Source organism: Epargyreus clarus, unplaced genomic scaffold, assembly GCF_041222505.1.
Source record: "Epargyreus clarus isolate Ecla_fem2 unplaced genomic scaffold, WU_Ecla_fem_2.2 ptg000009l, whole genome shotgun sequence".
NCBI lineage: Eukaryota > Metazoa > Arthropoda > Insecta > Lepidoptera > Hesperiidae > Epargyreus > Epargyreus clarus.
In genome coordinates, this window is record NW_027332217.1 from 6,000,781 (window position 1) to 6,025,346 (window position 24,566).

Below are 24,566 nucleotides of genomic sequence, written 5' to 3' on the forward strand. Positions count from 1 at the left end.
TTTATCAACCTTCAATTACGTTTTTCCTTTTTTTAAGGTCTCATTAAAACGATATTTTCTATTCTCTGTTACTTTTAGTATATTTTTTACCCGACTGCCAAGGAAGGGTTATGTTTTTCGCGCGTATCTTGTATGTTTGTCTTTCTTTATTTGATCCAATCTAACAAACGGCTGGATGAATTTCAACAGTTAAGGTGTCATTATATATGTCTCAATGACCCGAGTGTCCTTAGATAGGTGTTAGTAAAAAGAAATCAAAATGGCGGATTTTTGGCGCGAAATAGTAACACATTTAAAAAAATAAGTTAACCGAACCTATCGAGTAGGGTACCAAATGAAAAGAAATTAAATGGAGATTATAAAAACATATTTGTATATATCTAAAACAGCAAGGTGACTTACTGACTGACTAACTAAATGACTTTTTAATTTTTCAGAAAACAACGTACAGCCTCAACTAAGGACCTTACAGTTCTGAAATTTTGCACATAGGTCCTCTATATAGCGTGAATAAGTACTAAGAAAGGCCTTTGGGAAATTCTACCCTTAAGAGGGTAAAATAGGGGAAAACAGTTTTTTTGAAATCCTTTAATTTTGAAGCAACTACTATAAAATTTTGTATTTGGCTTTCTGGATAAGAACAAGGACGCACTTATTTATCCCCCTCCGAAAAATCAACCTCGTAGAGGGTAAAATAAGGGTTAAAAGTTCATTTGAACAATCGTAAATTTTGAAGCAAACACTATGAAATTTTGTATCTGGCTTGTTGGATAAAAATAAATGAAATACTACCTCTAACGAGGTAAAATAATGACCAAAACGTTGATTTACTGAATTTATATATTTTATAGACCGTAAATGGTGGATTTTTTCGCGAAATAGTGACACGTTTTAAAAAATGTTAACCAAACCTATCGAGTAGGATGTTAAAAGAAAGGAAATTAAGAGGAAATTACACATACAATATATAATATATCTTATATATAAAATTCTCATGTTAGTTACCGTACTTCTCCGAAACGGCTTCACCGATTTTCACCAAAGTTTATATACATATTGAGTAGGTCTGAGAATCGGCCACTATCTATTTTTTTTTACCCCTAAGTGATAAGGGTTGTTCACCCTTAACATTTTTTTATTATATTTTATATTATATATATTTATATATATTTTTTATATTATGTGGCAACACAACGTTTGCCGGGTCAGCTAGTACATATATACTCCTATATACACATCGAGATAACTGTCTGACTAAATGAGTGAGTTGCTGTGCCAGAGATCAACGCAAAGGGAAACCGCTGAACTTAACTTAATTGAGCACTACGAGGATAAAATAGGATAATATTGCTTGAACATCTTTTGTTTTTGAAGCAGACAGCTACTATGAAACTTTGTATTTGACTTTCTGGATAAATATAAGGAAATGCCTATTTCACTGCTTTTGGAAATTCTACTTCAGCCTTATGGTGCAGTCGGGTTTTTGATTTTTTTAATTAATTACTTGTTTACAAAATACGGTTTAAATACATTTAAATTGCATCACGACATTACATTACTTCATTCAGATTGATCTACTCAATCAAAAGTTATTAAAATTTAATTTCAGAAATATTTTTTCTAACGTGACATGTATGGACCGGAGTATATCAGTATATTGGTATGGTCCGTGAGCTTGATAGATGGCGTTGTGTAATAGAAATAATAATCTGAGTCCACGCGAATGAAGTACAGGCACAGCTTGTCCTAAATAAACTAAAATAAAAGTTATGTTTAGAATTAACAATTGTCATCGTGTTCTGAATCTCTTCGTCTCGAATACGACTCGCAGACATCAGATAAATGTTGTCATTGTAGTTGGTGCGTGTGTAAAATTTTAGATCTATCAGGCGGCATGTATCTACTTGTATATGAAGTACAGTTCCGAAAGTTAACTTTAAAAAAATTAAGCGACCACAGATAAATAATGATAAAAATATAATAGTAGTTTTAAGAAGTAGTTTAAAACTTTATACCGTGAATTTCCCAAAAGTAACGCCTGATACTATTAATCATTAAATAATAATAACTAAAATTTCCAGGTAAGCCAAGGTTTCGGTAAAATTAGTAGTACTTGCTTGTAATATATATCTAACTTTTTAACCGACTTCTGTCCTATTTGGTCGGCAATTCATGTCTAAGAGTAGCAGTGACTACTGACTATTAAATAGCCTGAACGCTTACTTTCTGGTATGCAATGCTCGGCTTTACAAAAAAAAAACGCTATCAAATCCAACCACTCGTTCGTGAGCTACGATGCCACAGACAGAGATCTACGCATTCACATATTATATACACGTTAAACTTATAACGAAAATCCTTTGTGGTGTGACTACGGCACCACCATCGCCACACTGTTGCGTGTAAGCGTTGCTGTTTTCTGGTTTGAAGAGCGTGGTAAGGGAGATATACCTATCCGAGGCATTTCAACTTAGTAGGTCAGGGGTAACGCTTTGTGGGCGACCTCAGTTAAGAATCTAATTTTATCTTTTTTTTTATCATATAGGAGTAGCAGACGAGCATGCAGTCCACTTGATGGTAAGTGGCTACTGCCGCCCATGGACATCTGTAATGAACCCCAGATAGGATTAGATATTCCTACCTGAGGTCGGCCACAGATGCGCCGCTACCACTGAGGACTAAGCTGGAACGCCTCGGAAAAGTGTGTCTCCCTTACCACATCCTTCAAAACGGAACACAGCAGCGCCTAACACTGCTGTTATTCGGCAGAAATAGGTGTGGCGGTAGTGCCGCCGGAGTCGAACCACAAACGGTTCTACCACTTTCAAAAGGTATCTAAGCTTGATTCCATGGGCGGCAGTAGCCACTTATCATCAGGAGGACTGCATGCTCGTCTGCTACTCTTGTATTAAAATATATATATTTATACTTTATAAATAAAATAAATCTTCTTAGGTCGGGAGTTAAAAAGAAGACGTCCACACTCCACACTCTCATTAATTCTCTTCACACTTTGTACCTTAAAGGCTTAAAACAATTAACTAAGCACTCGAGGATAGGAAGTGACTATCCCACATCCTAAAACAACACAATTACTTTAAGGGTCTGATGGCGAAGGTCAGATTGCGGGTCAATAGATCCCAATCGTGAGTTATCTCTTGATTTTACATGGGGTTAAGCGACAGAGACGTCGCTTTTTCCTGAAGTGGCAGCGGAGGAAAATTTATTTTACAAAGATTCTATTACACTTTAAACAAAGTTTTAGGTTTATTAAAGTAGACACCACCTTTTCCTCAACTAATAGTATAGTAATAATAGTGTATGGAATTGTGTTTTCAAATATAATCTTACACTCTTAATCTTTCTCATAAAACTTTTCAAGCCAAAATTGTTTGTTAATTAAAATAAATAAGTTCAGTGATCCAGGAATCCAGGAAATTGAATTAGAGCACAAGTTGCACTTCACTCTTTGAACTAAATTTAAATATTACGATTATTTTATTTCAGGCTGCATTGATGATGATCAATGATATAATACAAAATGTCGTAATGAGGTATTTAAGGTACGTAATAAAAGTGGACGACAGAAATTATATTTATTTGTATTATTCTTAAAATTACATAAATTAAAGAAAGCTGATGTATATTAAAAGGATATTTTTTTAATATACACTTAACTTTATAATAAAACTCTATAACGATAAAGTAACACACAAATATTCATAAAATTATTTAATTTAATTATTAATATATTAAGTACAGAGAAAAGGTTATGTAGAGAGCTAGTTGATCTAATAGTTTATCCAAAAGTCTTCGGAGGTGTGCCGTTACCAAAAGGTCTTCCTTCAGGCTTTTACGAGTTCATACTAATATTATCAAAGATAACATTTCATTATTTATGATACACGATTAAAACATAACTAGGTACCGAATAAAATATACAGTCAGAGTACAGTAAACGCCCGTTCGAAATTAATTGCAAACTTGGTACTTAATATCATTATAACCAGAAAGAAGAATTAGTCCAGTCGCTTGCGCTGTATAATATAAACCTTCAAGGGTAATTGCGAGTAAATTAAAACTATTACTTCTATAAAATTAACTTCCAGATGGATCCAAAATTTTTTGAACAGATGTACAAAATGTCCGAATTCGTACGAAGATTTATTTAAATTTACACATATTAACACAAAATGGCAATGAAGGTTATTGTGTAAAACGCTTCTTGTTTAATTTTCGGCATATTTAACTTTAAATATTTTTGTAGAATTTATGTTGCTCATAATTATGCGTACAGTCAATGTCGGAGTACATAGTCCCAGTCATGCCAGTCATGAATACCAATTAATTCAATAGTAATTGAATTAATTGGTATTCATGAGAAAATGGACTGCCGAAAGTTGCCATTTTTCTATTGTTTTAATTGAGATGCAATCAAAGAGGATGTAACCAATAGTTCAGTCTATATTTATTTTCTGGTTAAATCTAAGTAAATCACAAAAAATAATATCTCGATTGAAATTTCAATAAAATCAATAATTTTCTTATCATACTACTAATACTAATTACCTAATTTCAGTTACTACGTTAGTTAAAAAAATAAGGATTATTGGTGATGTTATTATTATTATATTATTCACGAACAAAAGACCTAAAATAAATAACACTCTTTGTTTACAAATCACAATACAAGTCAATTTAAGGTAATCCCGCCTAGACTAGCTATAACTGTACAATTCCTTAACTTAGGGTGGGTTGCACCTTGCAACCGTTACAGAAGCCTAACCAGCCGTCTAATCTATAGTTGAACAACTCATGAGGAAACCCTTTTCCTTACGGTTAACACGACGTCATAACATAACTAACACTTAACGTTAACCGGTCGATTTCGGTCGGTTAAACTTGTTGTTTTTGTCAACTTCCGTATTTGTCAACATCGCCTAAAAATCGTGGTGATAGTGACACAAATGACGTTAATGACAAATAATTCGGCGCAACACAGAATTGTTAAATTCCATCGCTATCGTCAAAGTTATTGATATAGTTAACTTTAACTCAAACTTTAACCGGTCCTACGGTGCAACCCACCCTACTTTTCACATATCAATAGTTAGGTATAGGGACATATAACAGTTCGTCGTAGGGGATTGCGTCGAAGAACTTCCTAGCAGTTTCTATGGTCACGTTCATAGCATAATCGACGACTGGTTGCCCGAACTCTTCGGTCACCACACGCCAATTTTCGTTCAGAAACTGTAATACTGTGTTACCTGGAAAGCGAAATTGTATATAATTACAACTACAGAATATTATGTAGTCATGATAAAAATGTTAGGAAACTTACTTCTGAAAATAATTTGAAATAAGTTAGGATTAAAACTACTTCGCCACAATCCTCTAATGCATGCCTTTTACAGCACACATCATTTTTACCGTTGACAGCGTCACTTAACGATTAACCGTCGTAGAGTCAACTTACCCTGATGATGCTCCGTTTTGGAGCGAAATACGTGTTGGAGGTGGTATGTATGGTGTTGTATATATATTTTTGTGCATCTGCACGCATCCTTTGTGGGAGACAGGGTGGTACACTACATACTGCATGGTTAAAAATATGTACCATCATACATATTAGTAGCGGATTGTTGCGAAGTAGTTTTAATCCTAACTTTATTAAGTTAGGCGTAAATTTCAGGAAATTCATGCATAGCATGCATGCATGCATAGCATGGATTTCGTGAAAGATACAATTAACTAAGTTTGAATTGATCATTTGAAAATAATTTCTCTGTATTATATATTTGTATACTCGAGGTTTTCGAAATTGCAATAAAAACTGAGATATACAATCTTATGATGATTTATCTTAAAAGCTTTTACTAATTTAATTTCTAAAGTTTAATATTATCACATAATTAAGCAAGGACTTACTCAGCTCTGGATTTCCTTTGAAAAGGTTGTTTATACTGTAGTGGACTCTGTCTCCGTAGTCGAAAGTGTATCTGTAGCTTTTGATGCCGAAATGGTCCCGGCCGTCAGCGTCTTTGAAATATCTTGTCTTTATGTTCATTTTTATAATGGAATTTACTAAAAATAATGGAAATAAAAAAATATGAAAATGAAAATAAAAAAGGTATCAGACATGTGTTACAATTTAAACGGTAATTTTGAATACAAATGTATTATTATGTTCATTAATTGTGTGCTTCGATCACTAGTTCCTATTAGTGATAGAAGATTGTGTGGTATTATTGTGTTTATTAATGAACTTTTATCTCCAGGCTCGCTTTAACCATAATACATAATACAATGTATTTTAAAACAACACGATGGAAGTATAAAACCAAGAAATTGATGAAATTTTAAGCGGTCGTTGGCGTTCATGGACATCTGAAAGCAAACTATACTCAAAAGTAAAAAAACAAGATTGGCCTCAAGTTTATTGCAGATACATTTTTAAGGACTAAGTCTGAACATGCTAGATAGCAGTAATGTGTAAGTAGACTTCTACATTTAATTGTAATTTATAATAAACACTTCGTATAAGTTCGTATTTAGTGCTTCGTAAAGTAGTGTTTTTGTTTACTTATATATTAAGATGAAATTTTATACCAATTTTAATCTTCGAGTCTCCTTCGCCGTTTATTGGGAATAACAGGAGTCGCCCGACGGCGGTGTATTTGCCTTTTATCGTGATATTGCACCGAACTTCCAATATGAAGATGTTCTTTTCTAAGTAGGCTCTAAAAAATAATGCAGATAAATAAAAATAATGTATTTATCATTAAAAATATCCATTAATTGTATTTTAATTTGGAACAGATTAACAATAAATATGTGCACCCAAATTACAGAAGTATGATTAGAAAATATGTTTTTTTTAAATATTTTTCATACTTGCAAAATTCGGAGTAGATTAATTATTATTTCAATAATTACAGTAATTGTCTATAAAACAATCATTTGTAACGTGAGAGTTAACTCTCGTTTTGTAAGTAAAGTAATAATTATAACAATTTTTTGCCTAAGTTACTTGGTTTGCCCATAATTAATAACAAATTAAATACTTTGCCTACTATGTTTTGTATATACGAGTATTATAGGTATATAGGTCGATCTGAAACGTCCTTAACAAGTATAATTAGGTATAATAAATCGCAACCACACGTTCGTACGGCTGAAAGTTTGCTAATTAAAAATGTAAGGAGATACCTATATTATCTGATTAATGTTATAATTATTGTTAGTCTTAGTAAAATTTAATTAAAATATTTCATACCTTGCAAACCAATTTTTTTTTTTAATTTAGTAAAGGCCACTTTTAAATATTTATAAAATAATTAGGCCTTGTGCAAAAACCCAAACAAATAAGAACTTTAAATTTGATGCTTGCTCGCAATTAAAATCGTATAAAATTAGTATTTTATATAATAATAACTAGGTCATGGAAAAATATGTATAGTAAGAATAAAATTACATAAATTATAATTAATGTATTTCACACTCAATATTTTTTTCCATCACATTTATATCAATAGAAACAGGCAAATTGTATTTATTGTTTGTGCTTTAAAACATCTAATAAATGTATCACTCTCACTGCCTTACTTCTTACTGCCTTAAATACTATTATTTTATTTGGCTTCAGCTTATACTAGTCCGATATGGTGTAGAGCACAGACCTGTATTTTTTGGGTATATAAGTCTGTGGTGTAGAGTCTAGACTAAACAGATTATTAGCATGAAACCTGCTGTTTAAGGCAATGAAGCTACGAAGACTTTTATCTTTAAAGTTGGGACATTATATGAGATAAGAACAATATGTCCAGTTAACCGAAATACTCCCAACCGCAAGGCAATAAAGATAAAACGTCATTGTTCACGTTATTTTTATGACGCGTAGACGCGCCACCTTCATCTCATTCTGAGTCTTTATACACTATGTGTCGGTATTGAGCTTGTTAGTATTGTTTGCTACTGATTTTGATTTTAAATTTATTATAGAAGTAGGTATGTTAATTTGATGTTTAATCAGTTATTTCAGAAACAGATATAATTATAATTATAATTTCGTCGTAATAATCGTTAATCCTGATTCCTGACGATCCTGATGAGGTGAGCTGGATAAAATGATTTAAATCGTGTATTGTTCTTGACAATTGTTCAAAATTTTAAATTAATCGGACCCTTCAAAGTGGGTTAAAAGTCGAGTTCAAAGATTCCGTTACATACATACATACAGGTCAAGCTAATAAAAGCGTGGGAATATAATAAAGAAGACGTGGATGTATGAAAATTAGAATAAACAACATCGCAACAATCTGCTACCAACATGTGTGATGGTAGATTTTGAACCATGTGGCATGCACCACGCATCTTTCTTTCTAAACCTTATAGTGGTTTCATTGCGGTGCCAGGCCCCACCGTCACACGTTTTTCTACCTCACAAAGTTTCAAAACTAATATGAGACTAATAGAGACAAGTACAGGTCAGAGTTAGGCTGGAAGGACATTTCATCAAATTCCAACGTAAATCGGGGCAGTAATAGTAGGTACTTGAGCGCCGTAGTCCACCTTACATCATGAATCCATTCACATCATCCAGTTTCCATTGAGGTCAAGTTATAGATTTGTAAAAGCTACAAGTTTATTTATGTTCAATTTAAAGTGGTTTAAATAGCAAATGAGTTTAGGTACTACTTGTACATCCGCCTTACCGAGCACATCTCATGTAACTAGAATTTTTGTCTCCCAATTCATTAGTCTACTCATTAAAGCATAAGAGCTATTGCATGAGTAGTCATTACGTCATGAATAGGCCTCGTGGGAATAGTTTGTCATATAATAACCGTGTGACAAGGTTTTCGTAATAATTGACCCTTTTTGTATCATAATAGTATGTTATAGTGATGATTTTTACAGACCTAACTTAGGAAACCTCAGGACCTAGCTTAGGAAAACTTAAGAAGGAATATAAACGACGTTAGTATTAATGTAAATTAATGCAAATTGGAAATACAATATTTTATTATTTTTCTACTTTTATAAATATCAAAACTGAATGCAAAGCTGCACAGACCTGTATCTCAAGGCTGTTTAGTGTTATGCATAATCCAATAAAGTCATTTAATCTTTTCAAAGAATATTAATACATTGTATTTAAAAGATCACGAATAATTTACATAACTTACTTTGCTATATACTTTACGTAAAACGCCGCAATATGAAAGTGTTATGAATCATAGGCTTAAACTTATAAATCAGACTTGTTCAGAGGCTTGTGAGGTTTGAAATGCTCTTGGGAAATCTGCACTGAACTTGAAAATAAAGGTAAAGATATTTCGTCATATTATTATCCTGCGTATACTTCTTATCTTACTTCTATTCGTGCGTAAAAAAAGATGACTTCAACAGTAGTGTTACGAGTAAGTTTCATCTGATTGTTTTATAGCGTTTTCTAATAAAATGAATCCTTCGTGAATCAAGTACGGCAGTACCATCACACCTATTTCTGCCATCTTATAACAGTAGATTAAGGCGTTTTTATACCCTGGTTAGATTTAGTAATGCGTGTGTTATAATGCTGAGAAAATTATGTATAGGAGAAGTTTCATCTCAGGAGAAGCAACGAATCTATGGCAATGTGCAGGTATAACTCCACTTTTACTTGGGATGGATTATTTTTAAGTATATTGTAAATCCCATAAGTTTTAGAAGACCACTTACTCTACATTCAGCACTTGACATTTCCTCAGCCCAGTGACTTTGCCGTCCAGGAATGTGACCTTGACTCCAGGAAGCTGAATTGGCAGCTCGTCAATGATGAAGGGATCCAGTGATGGCACGCCAAGGTCAGGTAGACCCTTTGAGAAATCTGGTATCGCATCTTGGGTTGCTTTGATCAGACACGATGACTCTGTGCTGTTGCAGGGATGTATGAAATCCGCTGAAATAGTACAAAAATAATATTTCAGAATTAAAAGTGAATTGGGCATATTGTAGCTGCATTCGAATGGAGAGCCACAAATGTAGCTACCGTATTAGTATTACATCTTAAAACAGTACCATTTTATACTTCTGTATAAAATGGTACTGTTTTACTGTTTTGTTTTTCACCTGTCTCAATTCATTGTATCTAATTTCTAGGGATCAAAGTCCTCTGTCCAAGTGAGAAGAGTTATGACCGTAGAATACAATGCTTATCAAAAGCTAATTGCTAATCTTATATTATACCTTTTTACAGAATTCTTAGACATGTAGGCCTCACAATATTTTCCTTCGTAGTTAAGTAAAGTTATAATCACTTGCTTGCTTGATAGTGACATGCTATCGCCATCACCCAGGGTCGACTGGCAGAGAATGACATTAGACATTAAGTTTACCCTTGTAACCCTTAGTTTAAGGTATAAATAAATAAATATTTTTTAATACCCATGCACAGAACTTCGAAAAATAGTTTCATGGGATTCATGCATATAATTTCAGCATAAAAGGCCGTTATAACGTTAACAATCATAATAAAAAACATGCAAGTAAGTAATACCATACAATAAGTGAGGTATTGTGATTACTTCGGATACAGCGTCCAATTATTTTCAAAATAATTTGTGATATAATAATAGGTGTCTCAACAATGCCAGCAGTCAGCACAGCACGAAACGGTGTCACAGATTGTTAACGATACGATGTAGCATTTCGTTGAGCAAGCGGGGATTTCGTTGGATGCACGCGATCGCGCTCCGCTAAGGCCAATTTATACGAACCAACTTAACGAGTGATACATTTTGTACGCTGAATAGGAATTGTATACTGGCAATTGTATTAAATCCATACTGTGTTTTGTTTTGCACGTGTATAGCAAAATACATATAGATTGTAAGAAAAAGATAATTTGCTATCTATTTTACAGAAATTTTAGCAAACTATTTTTGAAGGATGATTTAATGGTATAAGTTAATTACAAACCAAGAAATAAAACCAAGAAATTTATTTTTTTGGTCTGGATCTACATCCAGACTAGAAATATTAAGGCATTAAACATAAATGACAAATTTTACCTAGTGATTAAGTTAATTTAAGTAATATTGATATGAAATATCTGGAGTACTTGTACTACTTGCTTTAGGATTTTACGAAATTTCAATCCTATTCATCAAGGTGGTTGAGTACGGCTCAGTAATAGAGTTGTGATTGTTGTTCGTGATCGTCATTGATTGTTTCCAAATCACACGTAAGGTCTCTGTAGAGATAGTAACTACTACTGTGCTGGAGTCAATTGATAAAAACCAAGGTCAATGACTTAAGAAGGTAACGTGGCCTGTAGCCACTAGCGTTTACCAATTCTACTCCCGACCGCGTTTACAGTTGCGAACTTTACTGATTTGATGATCTCAATAAATCGTGGGGTTGTGAGTTATTTTTCTATAGTGTTCTAATAACAACTATTGTCCATTTGTACCATTGCACATTTGTTAATAAGGTATCTACATATTTATATTTTGATATTATTTTATTGTAAACTCATTATTTTAGTAATCCGTTGAGTCGGAAATAAGTTGAATATATGCCTTTGCCTATTGTTGATAAAAAAAGAACAAACTTTTGGTCTATTTAAATTACTTATTTACTGACGCAAAACACTAACAGTAGCTACTTTATTTATTGACCAGGAAATTTGTTTTGATATAATCCCGGGAGGCACTCCAATTACTTCGTGGGTAATTAGGAAAGTTTTCAAAGGAAGTTGGCGTTCAACGCGTTTTGGTAACTCACCGTATTCACATTTGAGATGCTTAATTATAAATTAATGTTAACACATGTATTTATAAAGATTTTACACTTAGTTGATTTAAAATGAATGAGACAAATTACAACAGAAGTTTCATTATATCAACAAGTTATTTTATGTTACAAATAATTAAATAATTATGTTTGTAACATTTGACTCATTTTGCTGTAGTTTGTGACGTCACAGTATTCTGCAATACAATATATCTATCCTTCATTTACATGTCACAGTACTAACGCTTCCCTTGGGCTAACCACAACCTTGTCGCTGTCAGTGAAAACTTAGCCGTGAGCATAAAATACAAATATAAGAAGGTATATCTAAACGGTTAAACTTTGTACGCAGGCAGGTTACTATGAGGCGGATTTTGGGTTTATGATTGTACGCAATATTCTCCTTGAGGTAAACAGACAACATTATACTGCCTTTAAATACTCTTGGAATATTTTTATTATAACTGCTTGAGCGCCCGCCCATCTTATATGACAGAATGATAGAATAAAAAAAAACAAATCATTTTCATTTTCTGAAAACCGTTCTAGAGTTTTCTGTACTGTGTATTAGGGATAAATACAATATTGAATGGACGACCCCATAATAATTAGTAAATTCATTTAACTATCTTTCTGGTCACGAATCGAATCAGCGTCTTCTGCAAGAAGGAAATGCAGCCACTACAACGCCATACGGATCTTCAATCTACTAATATAATAATTCGTAAAAGTCACTGAAATATTAAATTTATTATCCCCTTAGTGGTCAGCTCTTGGGAATTTTCTTACCTCCAATCTAAATTAATAGAAAGCCTATGTCTGATGGGAACACATCAAAGAAAGCTTATCTGTAACGTATTCACAAAGCTTAGACAGTAACCACTTTGTTAAACATCGTATCTGCCACACCACAAGGCTTTACGGTATTTCTCACCATCAAAAGCCTACACTGTGTAACGTGTCTTAGTCTAAGATTGAAGTGCCTTCTGGAATTATATCACTTAGGTAACGTCTGAACTTCACAACTTAATTCTTGCCGCCCCTTTTCATCATCGGACATCTAGACGAACAGCGGGATACCATCAATATTTAGTTGATATTCATCTTGTGCGGACTAAGTGTTTTAGCAACTCATTCCTGCTGCGAACCGCCAAAGAATGGAACACACTTCGTTCATTGCTTCCCGATACATACGACCTGGGATTGTTCAAGTCAAGGGTGAATAGGCTACTTCTAGGCAAGCGTGTTGTATCCAAGGCTGCATCTCACTTAACATCAAGTAACGTTGCAGCCAAACGCAAGCCCATAGCAAGATAAAAAAAATCGGTACTTTTGAGTAAGTTTTTACCAAAAGTCATTCTTCCAAAAGTGAGATAACATAGCGACTATAGTTGCCAGTTTTGCGACTGCTTCCGAAAGTCGGCGATCGTCGGCGACGGTCGCGGGCTGTCACTCATTATTTAGCTTACTGTCGCTATGTAATCTCACTTTTAGACGTATGATTTTTGGTAGGGTTTTACAAATCCTGGCGATGAATGGTGACACAGTCGGAGGCAGTCGGCTGCAGTCACTAACGACGGCTTCCGATAGTCGGCGGTCGTCCACGGCAGTTATCGGCTGTCGTTAGCGACCGCCACCAGCAATTGGCGATGGTCACCGACGCCTCGATCTCACTCTTATAAGAGCCCCAAGGAACTTTAGTAGGTATCATTTTAGTTGGTAAATTGCTTTACACATTGGTTAAATTATATAAAGCAATTTATTCAACTTATGGTGTCCCCTTTAGAATTAAATAATGGGCAAAGTTCATGACTGAATGAAAGGCAAATGTCTTGAACTTTGATATAACTAGAGGTTTGATAGATTGCTTATAATTACAAAATGATTGTTGTATCATCTCTATGCCGTATACTACTGTAATTATTAGGTGATTAGACTAAAGTTTTCCAAGATTACAACACTTAAAATGTAGTCAAAGGACATATTTAGACATTAAATAAACCGTTCGCGTTCATGTTACATGAGAAAAAAGAAGCGTTGTATTTTCGGAACCGTAAAAATGGTCTCAAGTGTGTGAAATATACCAATTTGCATTTTGGCAGCGTGATGAATTATGACCTAAACCATCAGAGCCCAGTACCTACCTAGTGGACAAGTCATGTAAAAGCAATGAAGTTTTTATTTCTCGTAAGTTTAATATTTGTATGTATACTGATGTTTTGTAATTAAAAAGTCGGATTTGCAGCTATAACCGCCAAAAGCATCGACTGTAACAAATTGCCTAATACGAACAATCGCGTGATCGCTGTTTCAGCCACCAATCTCTTTAGGTTTATAGGTTACTAGTTTCGCTCGCTATACATGAATCCGCTTTCTTCATTCTTGATATTTTGAATAGAAATACCATCAATGAATAATAAAAAGTACTTATTTACGTACTTACCGAGTATGATGCGATCGGAGAGTAACCTAGCCTATCTCTAGAGTGCAGCAGTCACTGCTTTTCGGTGGAAAAGTATGTATGCAGTCTGATTTACTTCTGATCCTGATCTTAGTCCTCGTGGCCCATATGTAGTTGTTACAGTTATCCAAGGGCGGCAGTAACCACTGCCCGCTTACCGTCAGACCGAGTGCACGATCTTTTTCTATTGCAATATTTCAAAAAACGTTAATTGGTTGGAGGCAACTGAACGAAATTTGATCACCATTGATTTTTGCTAATTGTAAGCTAAGAAAGTGGAACAAACAAACAAATAAATTATTGCATTTGTAATATTACCTATTAAGTAAGGCTAGATCGATGTTGTCTATCGCAAAATACGTTCTTGGATCCTTATTTATGTTGTTATACAAGCTTTTGTTCGGACTGACCTGTCAGTGTTGACCCTACGGCTTCGCTGTGAAGGGTAGTTTGTGTAAACAAGTAAAGAGGATGAGATATTTCGTTCAGCAATAAAGGAAAGGCATAGTGCATACAAAACAGTCACTCGTCATTATCTTTTAGATAAATATTCTCTGTTTATAATTTATGTAAAAGCTTGAGCCTAACATCGGACAAAAATACATTAACATTGTGCTTACATTAAGCGATTATGATTAATTATGCCGCGAAATACAGTAAAGCGAAAATAAATTATGTATTTGAATAATTTTTTATAAGTGATAATAATAAAAAAATAAAAATTAAGTTAGGTTTATCGATACGTAAATTCCATATTTCCATGAACATACATTTCCAGGCATTGATTTATAAAAGTAGTTAAGTAGTTACGGGTTCTAATGAATCAACTTGAATCCTAATCGCTTGATCGGAACCTACTCGATTACGTCCGCCCTAATTCGATTGGGATCACTCGATTAGCATCGAGAACGAACGCTGATTGCGTTGCTTTACTGATTGATTTGAGCATTCATTTCAATCCAAATTGATATGTTATAAAAGCAAACACATGACTGACTACAGTACTACACACACTAGTGTGTAGTTACGTATTAACCATATTAAAGGGTCAAATAATGGTAAATACTTTATGTCACATTTACGAAATCCATAAAAAAACTTTATTTTGTATCAAAAAATACAAATAAATGTTTATACGAACTCTCCTGTATTTTGTTCTTGTGTGTACATGAATGTTTAAATAAATAAAATTCAAAAAATTACTATAGCAACGTACAGAAGTAATTTAGTTTTTTATACATCAGTGCTGATAACACTGTGGTAGTCCTCTATTGGAAGCAGCTCTCCGCTAAGTATGAGAGTGCTTTTTCGTCTTATATTAATGTGATTTGAATCATGAGGTACCATAATCAACTAAATGACATGTGTTTTATTCCTAGATGTAGTTCGCAGGCAAAAACTAGCAAGCATTAGTATTTATAAACAGTGCTGTTCGCGAAAAATATATGTGTACGGAAATATTTCCCACTCGGATATCCGCGGATACGGTTACCGATATGCGGCACATCACTATAAAAGCAAAATATGTTTTCGATGAAACATTAGAAAATTAATATAAATTCGAATGACATCACAAATGGCATAGTAATACATTAAATCAGTCTAAATTAACCTAGTAATTAAACCTAAATTGGTATTAGGTAATAATTATTATTTCAAAGATAATTAGACTCAAACGAACCTAATTGGGTACTGACTATAAATTATTATTAGAAATTCTCGAATCGGCAATTGAGTCATAAAGGTGTTCTTGATTTTATACTGCTCATTGGAACTAATTATTTTAATTTATATTTGATGAACAGCATGAAATTTTAATTAAACAATTCTAAGATTTTTAACTTAATCTGAATTAAAATATTGACGTTAACATTTGTTAATGTTTTCGAAATAAATTGGCCGAAATAACCCAAATTAAAGTAAGGTCAACAAAAAACTAATATAACTGTGATAAAGGCATTATTGTAAATACGTAAACGTAAAATATTTCCGTATCTTTAAAACATTTCCGACTAGAATCGAACCCGGTTCAAAAATAGCAATAACAACTTCAATGTCACTATGCCAGTTCTTCGACCTCTTATTACCGCAATGAGCTCCGTCAATAAACAGTAAAGTAATGTGTACATTACCGTCTGTCCTTGACCCAAATTAAAGTTTAGAGTAGAAATCGCAGTCATGGATCAGAAGTTCTGTTGTAATTACTCTCTAATATTATATAGCTGTAACAGAGATACGAGTATGTATTTGTATGTTTATATTTTTTTTATTATATGCGGAAATGACGAAAGCAGGAAATACTTTGGCAATACGTAAAAATAAACAAATCAGAATAGCAATGTGGTCTGGTCTTAAATCGAAGGTCTAATCTTTATAATCAAGTATTTTTGGAGCATTACAGAGCAGTAGGTATTTTAAAAAACAAAAGTATAACATTTTTAAAGTAGTTTGATTTGCAAGACATTTTCTTGTTATGAAACTTTAATACCTACGCTGTGATATCGAGTTATAGTAAATACACAATAACGTACAAAACACAATAATGTTATGAGTTATGCGATAGTGATCTTATCACTAAAAACGGTTAGTTAAATCAGGATTAATAACGTTAGCGCAATCGCTATTGAGAAATGTTGGTACCGAGACAAGACCGCACCGTTCTCTACATTTAGGGCTGGGAGCTACTTAAAGTGGTTTCGAATAAAAACTGCTAATAGAGTTATGCTAATATTTTACTTACATAACTATTATTTAATATAATGTAGGAAATTTAAATAATCAAACTTATTGTTTTGTTTTAATACTATTTGCGTTAAAGTTTTAATCAGTTCCAAAACAAGTTTATTTTATGTAGTGTAGAGACTTGTCTATTTAAATTTATTGTGTGATGACTGTTATTATGGTAATATCGAGAATACCATGTACTGGTATACTACCAGCTGATATTTGTAGCTTAGAAATGTTAAGCAGTGTTTTCTATGGGCCGCCAAGTCTTGAGGGATCGAAATGTCTCTATGAGGGGACCGTGAGGGTTCACGTGCCTCAGTAAAAATAGCCAGAAAATAGGGCTTAAAACACATTTTCACTAAGGAAATGTTATAGCACATTTTTAGGTAAGTACTTAATTATGTATTTAACCGACACTAAATTATCAAATAAACATAAATCTTGTACGATTTTTGGTCTTCAATATTAAGTGGATCGTGACATAGAACATTGAAAAACTGAAGCTTTGAAGCACTGAAAATAATAGTAAATAGTTATGTAAAATGCATAATGCGCAAATTACAGGGATGAGGGTAAACAACATAATAGAATAACTCCAATTTTCTGCACTTACAAGTAATTTCAACTGCAACAAATTGCTTGCACTAATGGACAATAATTGTTATGATTTGCATAAAAGTAACAATTTTGTAGCATTATGTTTTAGAAATCACAATGCATTTTTTTCTCTATACATTTGCGTGTAAATGCAATCGTTAGAGTTGTGACAGAAAAAAATAGATTTTTTGCAATTGTAATATAGGCATAATCGGAAAGCGCCTTAAATACGTAATATCGATATTATAGATTCGCATATTAATAAAAAACACACACACACACACTGACTAAAAGAGTATTTCTAGTTTATTAGTAAATAGTCTTAATAATGCCCTCATAAGAAAAAATTTTCTTTTTATCAATTTTTTAGAAAATAATAATAAAACAAACTCACGCGCGAGCCTCGCTGTGCAGTCGATGAAGGCCGCTACGACCACAAAAGTGAAAACCAACGCATGTCGTTCACACATCGCGGGATCCAACACACTAGCCACTAAGTTCGAAATGAAAACCACCGAAATTCTGCAGACCTATGGACACTGAGACGCAGATGACCTTTGTTGCTCTGTTCTTATGTAAATTGGAACGGGTTCTTTCTCATTTTCGGTTGCATAAATTCGGATGCGTCTTTGCCAACTTGGAGCCCGCTTTTCATGCAACAGTGCTCACTAATCCGTTCTATAAATGCGTTTGCGCCGTGCACTATGCCTCCAGCCGCGTGCATTTTAACGTGGTCCGATTCTGGTATCCGCGGTGGCGCAAACTTATATTGCTTCGCGTCTGACTGTTTCCATTATACAGTTTTAGTTTTTACGTTTAGTTTTATTTACATGAAATATGAAAAAATGTTTAGTTTGATTAGTGTATAATTGTGTATTTCTGTATAATTTATTACTAGTATAGATATTTACTACACAGTTTTTACTCATACATACAATATTTTTTATTTTTATATTTATAATACCGTATCAAAATGGTATTGTAGATATTATTTTTAAAACTCCCAGTGCCGAAAAAGTATAAAATACAAATTATACATATAAAAATAAATTGTTTCAAAAAATAAACTAACTTGTTCAAGTACAAAAAGATTTAATATAAGAATTGTCTATGGTTATTTTAAGTACAAGATAATTTACCTCAATAATTGAGTCCTTTTAAAACAAGGTCGTCATGTGGGTCTTTGACATATATTCTATTGTAGTACATACATTACACTAGCAATTAACATTATGAAACTGTGTCGTAAATTTGTAACTAACTATTATGCGCTCGGCTACTTCTTTTCCTTTGTTCTGTGAAACTACCGACAAGGTTATGTGATAATAGTTAAGTATTTATTTTAATAGATAGAAGGACAAAATCAATTTACTTATGTATAAAATTTATTTAAAATAGATGTTTCGCTTTCTATGTAATTTTATAATATTACGTTTATTAAAAGAGTTAGAGTCTTAGAGTTTTTTATAAGAAACATCGCGGGAGTTGTCGTTTTCTAAAAAATATTTTTGTCTTTTTTTTGTATACATTTTTGTATAAATATTTAAATAACTAAATACATAATATTAAAACCTACTTTAAATAAATGAATATTAACTCGGCTATATTTAATCATAATCTCATGGATCAATATTTAATTGACCTTTAAATTATTTGAACATGAATAGAAATATAAACAATTTATATTCTTATCTTATTTAACGGCATCATTATTTATGGTAAGGGGTTCCTCCCTAACACAAGGCAAGGGTTACCGGGACTACGCACGTTTGGTGTTGCATAATTAATTATACTATTATAGATAGCAATATATCACTTAATCTATCTATGATCTACGAGTTGTGATAAAGCTTTGATAGGTAAATTAGAAAGATATTTCACCGCCTTTTGTAGCAAATTGGATGAAGCCACAAAACGCTGACTTGTCAGTTATTTTGAATTATTGAAAAATAAAAAACGTTTTTAGAGAAAATGTACGTATTAATAACCAATACTACGTAAATAACGTAATAAATAAATAAGTATCAAACATTTTAGGGACACTTGAGCACGGAGACGTGGCAAATCTTTATTTACGCAACAATTTTAATTCTCAAAACTGGTTACAGTTTCTTGTTAGGAGTGATGTATCTATGTATTTTACTCATCTAAGTGATAGTCATAATATAAGTAAACGGACGCACTTCCAGAATATTACCGCCAATAACTGGTGGCGGTGTGCAACTACTGTACTGTTAAGTCACTGTAAGTGTTACAAGGTGATATTTGGGAATTTACTGTTTATTACGCGCATAGTAATAAATTTATACATTTAGAATAAGGTACTTATGGATAAGGATAATGGATAGTACTAAGATATCCTGGTTACAGTGTTGTGACAAAATACACCTTATACCTAGTTGTTATTGAAGCAAACGCTGTTTTATAAAGCAAACGAAAGACAAGTTTGCTTTAAAAATATATGAGAATTGTGTAACATGTAAAAAGTTACATAATTTAATTAGTATTATTTATATAAAAATAGTCAAAAAAGAAAACTTGATAAATATACATTGAAAAACATACAACGCTATATGCTATCATAATGAATCTTATATATAAAACTAGCTGACCCAGCAAACGTTGTATTGCCATATAAATAAAAAAAAAATTAGGGTTGTACTACCCCTAACATTTAGGGGGATGAAAAATAGATGTTGGCCGATTCTCATAGATACCGGATAAGCACAAAAAAAATCATTAAAATCGGTCAAGCCGTTTCGGAGGAGTATGGCAACGAAAACTGTGAGACGAGAATTTTATATATTAGATTCTCGTGTCACAATGTTAGTTACCGTACTCCTCCGAAACGGCTTTACCGATTTTCACCAAATTTTATATGCATATTCAATAGGTCTAAGAATCGGCTACTATCTATTTTTCATACCCATAAGTGATAAGGGTTGTTCACCCTTAACATTTTTTTATTTATTTGGCAACACAAGGCTTGCCGGGTCAGCTAGTAACTAAATAAAACAACAATACAACTGTGTGGAGTTGAAAATGTTTGAACAACAATTTGAATGACAGTTAACTTAAAGTTTTATAAACCGGAAGTTTATCACGTTAAATAACAATCACTAAAAATGGAACCTTTGAGGAAATACTGAAGTAAGTGTTACGACACAAAAAACCTTCAGAACCATTCTAAATTTTTCCTTTTTGTGGTAGCCATGAACCAACACTCAAAGTAATGTGCATTTAGATCAGAATGTATTAACAGTGTTAAGCGCTGCTGTGTTGGTTTGAAAGGTGAGGTTAGGGAGACATACTTTTCTGAGGCTTTCCAGCTTAGTCCTCAGGGGTAGCGGCGCATTTGCGGCCGTTCGCAGGTAGGAATGTCTAATCCTATCTGGGGATGATTACAAATGTCAATGGGCGGTAGCCACTTACCATTAGGTGGACTGCATGCTCGTCTGCTACTCCTATATACTATCTGCGAACTTCATATTAAATCTCTCGTCTAAGACAAAGTGGAGTGATTTTTGCAACTTAAGCATGGTAGCAAAGTAAAAAAATAGCTAATGAAGAGTAAATGTGTTTATAAACAACGTTGATATAAAAATGTTTAAGTAGACTTATAAACAAAGTATTTTCCTTATTTCATCACCACAAAAATGAAAAAGTCGAGTGGACGTGTTGGAGTAAGCATACTTATTGAAATTAAGGAGACTTAATAATGACTTATACTTTCAAAAATTAAAAAGGGACACAAACAAAAAAGTTTGGTTAAAAGTGATATACCTACTTACATTTTGTAAGATACATCAGCAGTACAGGTACCTACTAAGAGTACATAGTCAAATGAAATAGACAACTTGTCACTCGATTAGCGGCTAGCTATTTGCCGGCATACTAAACACAATACCTATTTGCCAGCACACTTCCTAGAACTAAATTGGAATGTATCAGGAAAGCGACCTTATCATACCTTGTTTTGGTTGACGACGAAAGCTTTGTTTGTTGAATGTTTGGAATTTTTACCAACTAAAACCCCCTAGTAGACCTTAGTGTTAAGTAGATGACTCCGAATTTTCAAAGGAACGCCACCAGAGTCCATCCAAGTACGATGCGCCGATGGAGCTCCACTCTGCGGGACCAATGGATGTGTACGATGGTATGTGGCGAAATATTTCGTCCTTCCTAGAGTCACTATCTGGATCATTCCCGACATCCGCAACTGCAGAAGCCCGCTTTTAGTTGACTCATATGACAGGCAGGACATACCTTAGCTTGATTCTGGTTCCGAGACTACTGGGACAAACTTTATCATACCTATTAAATAACTTGTACCATATTATAAGTATAGCGTCGCGTATAAAGTAGGGCGTCCATTCAATTTAGTGTACGTTGTATATGCCCTTGGACACAGTTTAAGTAACCACTTCTTATCGGAGGCTGTATGTCCGTTTACAACTAACTAGTCGTCCTTAACATAAACGAAACAGAAAAACATAAACTCATAAGTCATAAACGTGATAACCGTACCCTTAGTATGAGTTTTTACGTTTTTACAAAAATGACTGTTTTTGTATTTGTTTACGTATTTCCCATACATTTTCAATCGGCGCCCCTAGCAGACTGCATCAGAACTAAACAACATTACAAATACCAAAATAGTATTTTTTCTAAAAACGTAATACCTGTACTAAGGGTACAGGAAGGTGTTTTTGGACGAGAAATTTCTTTTTAATATGCTGTTGTTCGGAAGAAATTCTATACCTTACTATGCTTTTATCGATGATTTCCTCTAAAACTAAGGTTAAACATAAATATAAATTGGTGAAATTAACGTTAAGTACCTATTATGTACAGTATTTTCATTAAAAATGTAAAGTAAGATAAATATTTTTGTGATAAAAAGGTATTAGGCATAGAAGAGAAAAGCAAGGTATTAGGCATTTTAGTATATTGACATTTGTTTTGTCAAGATTTTATTTATATAATGATAATTCTGGGTTTTAAAATTATTTTATATTTTGATTATAATGTTTCAGACCAGATTCTGTTAATTTTGCATATATTTTTAATTTTGTTATTTAACATTTTCTACATCTACTAAATGCATATACACTTAGTATGCCTAGAAGTAAATATGAATAATTTTATTTATTTTGGAATATCCATGAGTAGTAAAGTTCTATAATGTTTATTAAATATATTAAGATGACAAAACGCACATTTTGATTCCACCCTAATATAGGCATTACATCTTTGTCCTCAGGGGTCCGACTTCCGAGATTAAATTCATCGTTTGTGTATTTAGGTCAGGAATATATCATATCCAGAACTTCCGAGAAAGGTCGAGCTTATTGTTGTCGAGAGCTAATATTTTTATAAAAGTCGAATCATGTAAATATAATAATAAATAATACACTTACATAAAAAATATTTTACTATAATTATCATATTTCTTACCTTCAAATATCTAAAATTAACTTTATGTAACACATTCAATACTCATTAGTAGTTTAATTTATTACTAGAAAAGACACCTCATTTTAGTAAATTTACCTTACTAGCACCAAAGCAGATGACTCGATATTCAACATAGGTAATTTATTGATTATCATTGTTATTAACATTACAATCCCTTGCTGTGGAGCCCCCTCTCCTTTCGCTATTAGAATGGTATAGATGTAGTCAAGCTCTGTAAGCTCTTTAAGCTTGGGATCGCCAGCCAATATTACGTGACGTTAATATGGTTAGGTTAGGCTAGACTGCAGATTCTGTACCGAGATCGATTAGAAGTGCAAATTGACATGTGAGAATTATAGGAGTTGTCAAGTCAAATTGTGAAGATTGTGCAGTGAGTTAATTACTTAGACAGTTGATCATCCAAAATTGTGACACGTCGTTATCAACTCTTTAATGTCCCACTGTTAGGCACAGGTTTCCTCGTAGTAAGATACTGGTTTAGGCCTACACTACTTCGCCGATGAAAATTAATCTTTCTTCAGGCATCAGGCTTCATATTATATATGTCGGAGCAAATACGGCAGTTCTCCTATTATAAAATGATGAAATGATTAAACACCTGAGGTAAAACTACCTGCATCTTAAATAGGAAAACAAGTGCACGTGCGCCGGTCCTATAAAAAGGGCCGTACTGGCGACATCGGGGCTCCCTATATGACAAGAGGTGGATGGTCAGGACTCCGGCAGTAGCTGGGTCCGCAACCTTCTCTCCCTCCAGCGAAGGTGGACGGCTTAGGGAACCGGCAACGGTGACCAAAGCTATCCCTCCCTTCCAGCCCATAGTCTTCTTGTCCCGGCTGAGCCTAAGGCTCGCCTCCCAAAACCCGGTGAAGCTGTACAGGTCGCTAGGACTAACAGTAAACTACACAAATCGAAAAAAAAAGACATCGGGGCATTACTGCTCGAGCTGTGGAACAGTGCGGACCTCCTTAGGACGTCATTACGCTGCCCGAAGAATATTCGAAGCTCAACAATTCTCGTGTGGTTCTTCGAAGGTTTCATTATGAGTCATTCAGCACTACAACAATAATTGTGACGTCACGCCTTTTAACCTTTTTTTACTCCGTTATATATGATAGTTAACCTGGGAAAATCAGTGATCAATTTTAACCTCGGATCCTAGTGTAAGAGGTTAATAGCTAATACAGAAATCTTTCATGAAGTATAATTTTAGTCACGCTAAGATTAAGAGACACTAAAAAAAGCAGAATCTTTTAAAAATGGAGTATTAGGGCATAAGAAATTAGTTATCACTAAATATAACGGTGAAGGAAAACAATATGAGGAAATATAAGCGCCTGAAACTTCTTTATGAACAAAAAGTATTTAAAGTTGTGTGAATTTGCACTTGGTCAGTATGTTGAACTTTGGCTGGACCCTTCTCACTCTGATAGGAAACCAGTGCTCAACAATGGGACTACAATGGGTTGAAGACAATAAAATTGAGACTGCATGGCAATGTGCACTGATTAAATAATGAACA

The 24,566-nt window shown here is 33.5% G+C and overlaps 1 protein-coding gene across 1 annotated transcript; it reads right to left on the reverse strand.

Annotated features, from left to right (window-relative positions):
• Positions 1–4,338: 4,338 nt before the first annotated feature.
• On the reverse strand, positions 4,339–18,291 carry LOC140744838 (circadian clock-controlled protein daywake). The gene is made up of 5 exons (XM_073076528.1): positions 17,961–18,291; positions 9,727–9,946; positions 6,613–6,743; positions 5,932–6,087; positions 4,339–5,270 (listed from the first exon to the last, which is right to left on the reverse strand). Exons 1-5 carry the CDS (start codon positions 18,034–18,036, stop codon positions 5,104–5,106), a joined length of 750 nt encoding a protein of 249 aa, XP_072932629.1. The 5' UTR covers positions 18,037–18,291; the 3' UTR covers positions 4,339–5,103.
• Between the last annotated feature and the right edge of the window lie 6,275 nt (positions 18,292–24,566).

What these genes read in the sequence shown, in the direction of transcription:
- LOC140744838 (XM_073076528.1), bottom strand. Translation starts at nt 18,036, where the DNA reads ATGTGTGAACGACATGCGTTGGTTTTCACTTTTGTGGTCGTAGCGGCC. An exon ending in TGTCAAGTGCTGAATGTAGA is followed by an intron (nt 6,744 to 9,726) that starts GTAAGTGGTCTT and finishes ATTATTTTTTAG; the next exon opens with AGCCTACTTAGAAAAGAACA. An exon ending in CAAAGGAAATCCAGAGCTGA is followed by an intron (nt 5,271 to 5,931) that starts GTAAGTCCTTGC and finishes TTCGCTTTCCAG; the next exon opens with GTAACACAGTATTACAGTTT.